We start from the raw sequence: 10,044 nt of genomic DNA, 5'->3' as shown, positions 1-10,044 counted from the left end.
CACCTGGGCCTCCTGGTTATCCTGGGCCTAGCAAGCCTGGGTCTAATGGACCAGGCGGTAATAAGGGTCCGGGCGAAAGCCCCGGTAAACAACCAGGTACTTCAGGACCGGGTGGAAATAAGGGACCCACGGGACCACCTGGCCCACCTGGGCCTCCTGGTTATCCTGAGCCTAGCAGCCCTGGGTCTAATGGACCAGGCGGTAGTAAGGGTCCGGGTGAAAGCCCCGGTAAGCAACCAGGAACTTCAGGACCGGGTGGAAATAAGGGACCAACTGGACCACCTGGTCCACCTAGGCCTCCTGGTTATCCTGGGCCTAGCAACCCTGGATCTAAAGGACCAGGCGGTAGTAAAGGTCCAGGTGGAAGCCCTGGTAAGCAACCAGGAACTTCAGGGCCCGGTGGTCATAAAGGACCAACAGGACCTCCTGGTGCTCCTGGCCCTAGCACGCCTGGATCTAAAGGACCGGGGGGTGGTAAGGTTCCAGGTGGAAGCCCTGGTAAACAACCCGGCACTTCAGGGCCCGGTGGTCATAAAGGGCCAACAGGACCTCCTGGTGCTCCTGGCCCTAGCACCCCTGGATCTAAAGGACCTGGCGGTAATAAGGGTCCAGGTGAAACCCCCGGTAAGCAACCAGGTACTTCAGGACCTGGTGGAAATAAGGGACCAACGGGACCTTCTGGTGCTCCTGGGCCAAGCACTCCTGGATCTAAAGGACCGGGTGGTGGTAAGGGTCCTGGTGGAAGCCCTGGTAAGCAACCAGGAACTTCAGGGCCCGGTGGTCATAAAGGACCAACAGGACCTCCTGGTGCTCCTGGCCCTAGCACGCCTGGATCTAAAGGACCGGGGGGTGGTAAGGTTCCAGGTGGAAGCCCTGGTAAACAACCCGGCACTTCAGGGCCCGGTGGTCATAAAGGACCAACAGGACCTCCTGGTGCTCCTGGCCCTAGAACCCCTGGATCTAAAGGACCTGGCGGTAATAAGGGTCCAGGTGAAACCCCCGGTAAGCAACCAGGTACTTCAGGTCCGGGTGGAAATAAGGGACCAACGGGACCACCTGGCCCACCTGGGCCTCCTGGTGCTCCAGGCCCTAGCACACCTGGATCTGAAGGACCAGGAGGTAACAAGGGTCCAGGTTCAAGCCCCGGTAATACACCAGGTACTTCAGGACCGGGTGGAAATAAGGGGCCGACGGGGCCACCTGGGCCACCTGGGCCACCCGGGCCTCCAGGTTATCCTGGGCCTAGCAACCCTGGATCCAAAGGACCAGGAGGCGGTAAGGGACCAGGTGGAAGCCCTGGTAAGCAACCGGGTACTTCAGGACCAGGTGCAAATAAGGGACCAACGGGACCTCCTGGGCTTCCTGGGCCTCCTGGTGTTCCTGAAAATCCCGAGGGTTGCGCTATAAAAATATACCGGCTGGGACGAATTTACCGAAAGACGAAATCCCGTTTCGTTTATCCTATATTCAGACGACTTGGCAGAAAGACTTCATATGGAAGAGGTATATTTTTTAATTCTATGGAATTAATTATATTAAATGTTTCATTTGTTTCATTTAAAACTTTTAAATGTCTGTGTAAAATTTCCCTTATTCCATAATATTATGTACCTCATATTTTGCTATCAAAATGTGTATGATGTCTCGTTAGATACAAATTTTATTATGTGTTTCAACTGGGTTTACGACTGCCGTGTCACTTGTATTGGCCGTCTTTGTCTTTTTCATCAGAATGTAAGGGTCGAAACGAGGGTCATAGTCGAAACCCGCAGGTCATTAATTCGATTAATAATATTTTATTTCTAACAAAACAAAGCAATTATAACAATAAGTATCGAAAATATACCTAATCATGTGCAAATTTTTCCTACAAAGCTACAACGTTTGATTAATGTCTTTTGTTATTTCAGATGATGACTACGAGGATACAGATAAAGAAAATGTCTTTAGAAATTATTTATCTGGAGAAAAATACTGCGTTTGTTATAATTAGTAAGTACAAATTATTATCAATGCAAACCGCTAAATAAAAATATAAAAAAAAATTAAAAACAGATTGTAAATCCATATCTGGGGCAGAATTTTTCTAATAGCTGATAAATTATCTCAAATCTATCTTAATATTTAGTTAAATTAATGACCATGATATTTAATCCATATTAAATATTGAATAAGTTTTAAATAATAAAGGAAGAGGGAGTGATAAGCTACCACAACCTTAATGACAGAAGTTATAAAATTAATTCACGCTCCTGTTTCTCGTTCTTACTTCCTATCTGTCAATAGTTAATTTATACATTACTAACTGTAGCCCGCGACTCTGACCGCGCGGGATTAAAAATAGATGTTGGACGATTATCAGACATACTCAATATACTCACAAAATTTCATGAGAATCGGTCAAGCCGTTTCGGAGGAGTATGGGAACGAAAATTGTGACACGAGAATTTTATATATAAGATTAAATAATATTCGTTTTGTTACAGGTACTTAAAAATAAGTGTAAAAATGTAATATTAATGTAAATAAATATAAGATTTTAGTTATTAAGTCAACTCTCTCAAACGAAACTGGCAATGATAATGGATTGTGATGACGTCATTATATTTTTTTGTATTTTTTTATTTACACTCATGATTATAATTAGTTAACAAAAGTTAACAATAAATAAACAAGCATGCTTTAACAGTTGTTTCTTTTTTGAAATCTCAAGCAATATCCCACTTCCCTTTTGTTGAATTAAACAAGCGTGGTTGTTTTAACTATTTATTGAATAGTTACTTAAAATAATTAATATTAGAAAAAATAGCGTGCTTTATGGTAGCAAAAACTTATTTCCAATGAATAATTGTTGCCAGCATAGGAAAAAAATTGTACTAATTTAAATGTCGCCAATACAAAAACAAATTAATGAAATAAAAACAATTCAATAATTTATGTGAATTAATTGAACACCTTTAATCTCAGTCTAATAATTATTTTTTGAAAGAAATATTTTAAACAGAGTACCTTTAAACAAAATTTAGAGAGAAGTAAAGAGTATATTATTTAACAAACAACTGACGTTAGGAACAAAAGTCTCCGGAAGTGTAAAGTGTAAATGGCATTAGCTGAACAAAGTAGAAGCAGATACATAGATCTTAAAGAAAGGTCAATATACCTGAAGAAATGTAAATTACGCATCGTGCAAATACATTAACAAACAAAAATTCCAAAGACAAGTCGATTATATTTATTTTATGCTGAAGGCACATTCGTAATTGCTGCGTTACTAAAATGCAATTATAATCGTTTTTAATTTAATTTTGAATAAGAGCAATACCAATCTTAGTAACCAACAATATTTAGGAGTATAATCAATTAAGTAAAAGGATGAAATAATAGCATTTCTTAAATATTTGGATGACAAACGCGTGAGCCTTCTGTAAACGTCCTCAACTACGTCCTACATATAAAGTGGTCTCATCCAAAAATTTATGAGAAAGTATTTGTAACGTCATTAAAAAAGTAACAATTTGTAAAAGACTTGCCGTTTCATTTAGCTTTCGCCGTTGTAAAAATCTGATACATATTTTTGTCGATGACACGATGAAAACTTTCCCGCAAATTTATCCCCTAGCCCTAAGGATACGAATACAAATAAACAAATTAACCTACAACCTCAATGTTTCGTTTAATGCTTCAAGTCACAAAAGAGTCAGTAACTTGCCACGTGTAATGTTGCAACTTGTTAGCGCATATACGCAATTAAACAAATGTGATCGACTGTGATAAAGTATAGCTCCTGTATACGCAAACGTTGAACGCGGCAAATGCCTATCTGACTCGAACCGTCTGCCCGCTGCTTCCGCAAGCCGTTCGATCCGTCTAGGGTTTTCAATGGACTTATACGAGAACATCAAAATAAATTGGTGTTCAAACACAAGGTGACACAAACTACAATTTTAACTATACTCAACTTTATTGAACAAATATTATGGATAAGGAAGTAAGTAAACGATGTCAAACAAAGACCATAACTAAATCCTTAAATTAATTCTGTATTTACAATTCGAAATTTAATTTTCAATGTAATAATACAATCACAGAAATAAGATAATTCGAAAATTATAAACAAAAGAAATATTATTTCATGTTACTGCTAGTATATTTTCCTTTTTTATATCGCATTAAAAAGAAACGACTAAAAAATAACATATCTAGAGTGTAGAGCGCACTACAATATCTTTACTTTGAGCAAAATCAAATGTTGTTAAAAAGTCAGAAATTTTTATAATAAAATGAAAAAAAAACAAATTTTAGGACCAAAAATTGTGGTTAAAAAATCTTTTTTAGGCAGACTTTGAAATTTATATTTTTACTATATTAAAAAGTGTTTTTTTTTTACTCCAAAATATATTTCTCATTACTTCCATTTAGTGTCACGATTCCGTTATAAAAACAGATAAGTAACATGTATCATTGTATTTTCATTTACGTATTAGTTATTGTGTTATTAATATAATTATTATTATATAAAAAAAATCGTAAAATGTATTCGAATCTTTTAATATTTACTATTTATGCTACGTTATTTCTAACTATTATTAAAGCATGTAAGTTTTGTTAGTATTAACTTTATTCTAGAACTAGTGAAGAAGTTTTGAGCTTTGTTATAGTTTTAAATATTATGCTATGCAAATTATCTTGCCATGCATTGTTAGAGAATACTGTCTAACGTAATATCAAATTATTTCGTACGCAAATTAAATTGTGTAATTATAAAATAACCCCAAAAATAAAGTTGGTAATTTTCATTTTCTTAATTGTTTTCAGATTCAGTTTCTGATGTGGGTAAGAACATAATTATTTAATTTCAAAATTCACATAAGAGGATAAAATAATAATTTAACTACCTCATTTTTAGAGTATAAAGGTAAGACTTTTTTGTTTAGTAATTTAATAATTGTATAATTTTTTGTTACGTACATTTTAATTTCATTAACCAGCAATTCAATTTAATTTTAGTACATCTTATTAATATTATATGGATTGACGTTTGTTTGAATGTATCTCCAGAACGATCGAATAAAATTTAACATACATAAAAAACATAGTATGGCGCGGACGTGGTCACGTGCGACCACTATTTTAAATAATATATTTATAATTCAACTTTTAAATTTCCAGTAGTTACACCGATCGGTGGGGGTTTGTATATTTAATATGTAGTCCTGTCTAACGGCCGAAACCTATAATCAATCTCTGACCATTTCTGCTTATCTATTTTTTTGTATTGTATTTTTTTAATGTTTGTGAATTATCTTCATAATTGAATCGTCTAATCTTTAACTAAGATATCCAAATGTGCAATTACGTATGTCTATGGGCAACGGTCACTTCGCTATTTCAGCGATTTCAGGTGGCCGCTCGCTCGTTTGCCACCTTATGATATAAAAAAAATGTTTTATTTATTTAAAGGGCCACCGACTTACGTCAGTAAGTACAATATTTATTTATTTTTACTAATAAAATTAAAAAAAAAATAAGTCACCAATACTAATTTAAATATTTACAGAAACGGTGAAAAAGGAATGTAGCGGCGTAAGTAAAATAACATCATAATAACATGATTATTCGGAGTAATTTGGTGTATTTTAGTTAAAGTTTTTTTTTTCTAGAACTTCAACTTTTTTAAGTATCAAGTAAGTTGTAATTTGCTTATTTGTTACGATAAACTTTACTGAAAGCTGCGAGAGGAGAGACTACAAAAAAGATAAAAAGAAATATGTTTAAAAAGTCCTATTAACTTAATAATTACCACCAGGTTTGCGAAGGGTAAGTTATTGTCGATTTATCAGTACTATCGACTTTGGATAAATATTAATTCAATTAGTAATTGCTTTCAATAAATTAGGTTTTGTAAAAACTGAAATCTTTTTTAAATTAATTTCAGGTGATAATTATTCTATTATTATTTTAAAGTTGATACAGTTTACAATATCTCAAGGCTCGAGCAGCTGGAATAAACTTTTATTATTTAGTTTAATTTTTGATTTGTTTGGAAATAATTGAAATTTGTAAGTATACAAAATAAACGAATTTGATTTGTGACATATTCAATGTTTTATTTTGCCTAACCCCACGTATTACCAAAGTCGTATTTCTCTTTCTGGTTAATATCAAGCTATCTCTATCGATACAAATTTTATTATTGTTTGATGTGTACTGTATTATTACTTAATAAACAAATGAATTACAGTATTAGAAAAACTTAGAAGAGGTAATTTGCAGATCAATATGTTACAGTTAGCGTATTTTGTGACATGTTAAAAATAATAAGATACATTGTACATAAGTAAAGTAAGTTAATTGTATGCACCCTGGTTGAAAAATTCTTTGTATTATATTATATTAAACTTGGTTTTAATATAACATATTGCTTTCAAGTTTAATTAAATAACATATCAAATAGTTGAATTTGTTATTTTACTTTAAAACATAGCGACTAAGAAACTACTTGGAATCGATTCATTTGAATAACTGATTCAAGTCCACTACCAAGTGTTGCAGTCATTAGACTAAGACTGGACATACATAGAGTATGGTACATGTACAGTCGAACCCGGATAAGAGAGAAACCGCTACAAACCAGAACAATATCGCGGTACTTTGGACTTTCACTATCCAGGTTCGACTATGTATCACGACTGCATGCAGACAGTGACAAACTATATTCACATTTATTTAATAAAAGAACGCATTACGATTTTATTATTCACGACATGAAAGTAATTATAATGAGACTTCCAGTATTTTAGCTTAATCCTCATGAAGTAAACGTCTTTTTTATGTACAAAATCATTTAATTAAATTATAAAATGATATTTTATTTTATACTCCTCACTAGTATGATTATACACGCCAATGCATTTGGTTTTCCATGTAAGTTCTTATAATAATAAACTTTAATTATTTAAGGTATTTTTTTTTAATTTTGCACTTACAATAGAGATAAACAACTCTATTCAGCAATTGCAAAGAATATCTTAAATAAGTAGTTATCTTTTCACTGTATTTAAAAAATGTTTTTCATATTTTACTGCCTTAATTGATATTGTTTTATTTTTTAGTTGATGATGATGACTCATTCTGTAAGTATATTTTTTTATTATTAAGACATAAGTCTACTAGCTTTGGCTAGTGCATAGACTGAATACAACCCAAAGTTCTAAACAATACGATGAATACAACTCGAAAATATAACATATATTTACAACTTTCAATACTAATTAATTTAATTATTCTTGTATCTTTTAGCTACAGAAGAAGGTAAATAATCAATGAGATTATGTTTTGTTCATTATTAATTCATATTTTGTTATTATAGATAATTGATTTGTTATTATTTCTTATTTTTAGTGTACGAGGGTGAGTTTTTATTATTTCTTTTTTAATATCTTAATTGTTAAAATGTATTTTACTGCATATTCTAAACTCTTTGGTACCAACATAGCAACTCTACTTAAAATTATGTTTTATATCTTTTAGATCCACCAGGAACAATTAGTAAGTAGTTATTATTATTTTAATTATTCATAAATTATAAACAAAACAATTAATACTTCCCGTTACTCATAGATATAATACGTAGAAGATGCATTCCGGTAAGTTTTATGTATTTCTTCATATTAGTTGCATTTTTAATAACAAACTTTGAACATTCCAAACCAATACGATTTAGAGTCCTTTAAGAAGCGAGCGTATCACGTTGTCAAAGGCCGGCATCTGCAGTTCCTCTAGTATTGCTGATGTCCATGGGTGTCGTTGATCACCTTGGTGTTCCCGTTGCTCGTTGGCCCTCTTCTCTTATATAAAAAAATGCATTTTGTTATGACTAGTCTGGTTTGGACCTATCATTTTACGCAAGATAATTAATTCTTTATATATATTCATTGAGAAACATATATTCAAGATCAAATACTAAATACTGGAAGTAAGAAGTTTCATCAGTTTAAAGCAAAAGAAATAAACTGATATATAAACACGGCTAAACACTCACGTATATACGTCCGGTGGCGGCACCGACTAGTTTCGAGCCCATCGGGGGCCCTTCATCAGGATGAGTGGCACTGGTATTATTCCGCGGACGCGGCCCGTCGCTCACGGAAACTAGTCGGTGCCGCCACCGGACGTATGTACGTGAGTGTTTAGCCGTGTTTATATATCAATTAAGTATAATGTCTCACGAAAGTTTGAATAATTCAAAAGAAATAAATCGTTACTTATATATTTCAGGGAATAAATATATTTTCTTATCAGGTAAGGTTGATAGTTTTTTAGTAGAATGTGATTAAGTCAAAGACTTTCTTAAAACCAGAATGGCTCATACTTTTTTAACCGTACTGGATTTTTTATCTTTAGCTAATGATGTGAAATATCTTCAAGTATTTTTGGTGACATTAATACAAATATTTAATTAAATAATTTCAATTTATTAAGTATTTAGTAATTTAAAATAGTTTTTAAAAATTAAAATTATTTCTTTATTTTTAGACGTGTGATTAAAGGTAAATTGCACAATTAAAGTTTGTATTATATTTTTGTATTTTTAATCTTCTAACAAAATGTATTCTTTTCAGGTTTACAAAACAAAATATAGAGTTTGCTGAATAAAGAAACTGGTCTCAACAACAAATGAACTTTTGTATATTAAAATGTTACAAAACATGTTATTTTGTAGTTTAATTTCAAAGCCTTTATTGTATATGTAAAGTTAGTTCTCTATATTGATAACTTTTAAAATACTTTTGCTAATACGAATTATGATTTCTCTAGCTAAGCTCTGTATCTGTATTAGAAACGATCGATTGTTGGTTTTCTAATTGAAAAAAAATTGTAAGCTCTATCTTCATGGAGTACGATACTAATAAAACCTCCTTAGTAATGCCTGTATCTTTCTCTCATCTTGTTACTTATATAATATCTAAGTGAGTTTATAATTTTACTACACTTACCAAGGGTTTTTGAGACTATAATCTCTTTATAAAAAATATAATCCCTGTCATTATCTTTGACAAGACAGATGATGTTTTAAATCAGATGTTTTAAACGGGAATTTAGGTCTCAGAAAACTACGATAACAGACAAGTGAATTGCACGAATGACTCTTCGTGACAGTTAAATAAAGAATATCAATGAGCATTCACGCAAATATTCGCCAGTTTCTGAATTGCGAAAAACCATAGATCTACTACAAACTATCGGATATAGTAACAAACAATAGACAATATTAATCAATGAACATACAAGTTACCAATATAGTAGAAACAAAGGTCACACAGCAAAACAAGGTTTATCTTATATCTTTAAATGAGCAATTCTTGTATGTATATATAATTGGAATCTCGGAATCGGCTGCAACGATTTTCATAAAATTTAGTATATAGGGGGTTTCGGGGGCGATAAATCGATCTAGCTAGGAATCATTTTTAGAAAATGTAATTTTATTCGTGTTTTATCGATAATCAACTTAAACATAAACTTAACTTTTCCTATCGGTAAGATCGAAAAATATTATTCATATTTCATCATTTTATTATTAATTCGTACTTAAATATAATTTACAAAAACACAATTTAAAAAATAAAAAAAAAATACCGAACAAAGCTCGCTCCGCTCATCCTGGTACTATTTATTAATTATACATAATTGATATTTAATATGGTCCTAAATAAGCCATAATAAAGCGTCCCAAAGTGTAAATTAAGCCTGACGATAAAACAAGATAAGTTCAATCATATTTAGAATCGAACACACTTAATAATATGTCGTTCAAATCGGTTATTCTATACTTCTTATTATGCTAAAACATTTCACATTGATGTGTGTTTTACCGGCAAGATTGTGTCAAAATTATAAAATGTGAAAAATACAAAATAATGAGTCGTAAATAATTTCATTGACATCGTGTGTCAAAGTTTAATCTTTTTATGTCATAATATTTATGTTTCTGAATAATATTTTTATGTTTATACGCCATAGTTAATGTATTTGATAACAAGT

General features: G+C 32.6%; 1 protein-coding gene and 4 long non-coding RNA genes across 5 annotated transcripts in view; 4 read left to right on the top strand and 1 right to left on the bottom strand.

The window, feature by feature from the left end:
• Positions 1–67, bottom strand: part of LOC106127855 (uncharacterized) — a 1,866-nt gene extending 1,799 nt beyond the window's left edge. The window contains exon 1 of the long non-coding RNA XR_001228428.1: positions 4–67. This is a non-coding gene — a long non-coding RNA (uncharacterized LOC106127855). The remainder of the gene's footprint in view (positions 1–3) is intronic.
• The window catches only part of LOC106127854 (collagen alpha-1(I) chain-like), an 11,620-nt gene extending 8,997 nt beyond the window's left edge, over positions 1–2,623 (top strand). The window contains exons 20-22 of the mRNA XM_013326140.1: positions 1,015–1,503; positions 1,911–1,992; positions 2,487–2,623. Coding sequence (XP_013181594.1) covers positions 1,015–1,503; positions 1,911–1,992; position 2,487 — 572 coding nt within the window. The 3' untranslated portion in view covers positions 2,488–2,623. The remainder of the gene's footprint in view (positions 1–1,014; positions 1,504–1,910; positions 1,993–2,486) is intronic.
• Positions 2,624–5,660: 3,037 nt separating this feature from the next.
• LOC106125070 (uncharacterized) lies at positions 5,661–6,003 on the top strand. Its single transcript, XR_001228245.1, has 3 exons — positions 5,661–5,684; positions 5,807–5,817; positions 5,936–6,003. It is a non-coding gene; the product is annotated as an uncharacterized LOC106125070 (long non-coding RNA).
• Positions 6,004–6,765: 762 nt separating this feature from the next.
• Positions 6,766–7,311, top strand: LOC106125078 (uncharacterized). Its single transcript, XR_001228246.1, has 3 exons — positions 6,766–6,924; positions 7,113–7,133; positions 7,300–7,311. It is a non-coding gene; the product is annotated as an uncharacterized LOC106125078 (long non-coding RNA).
• Positions 7,312–8,278: 967 nt separating this feature from the next.
• On the top strand, positions 8,279–8,728 carry LOC106125086 (uncharacterized). The gene is made up of 3 exons (XR_001228247.1): positions 8,279–8,301; positions 8,536–8,549; positions 8,622–8,728. It is a non-coding gene; the product is annotated as an uncharacterized LOC106125086 (long non-coding RNA).
• Positions 8,729–10,044: the final 1,316 nt, after the last annotated feature.

Source organism: Papilio xuthus, unplaced genomic scaffold, assembly GCF_000836235.2.
Source record: "Papilio xuthus unplaced genomic scaffold, Pxut_1.1 DF828952.1, whole genome shotgun sequence".
Lineage (NCBI taxonomy): Eukaryota > Metazoa > Arthropoda > Insecta > Lepidoptera > Papilionidae > Papilio > Papilio xuthus.
Note: the sequence above shows the minus strand (reverse complement) of the source record. Positions and strands in the feature narration are given on the sequence as shown.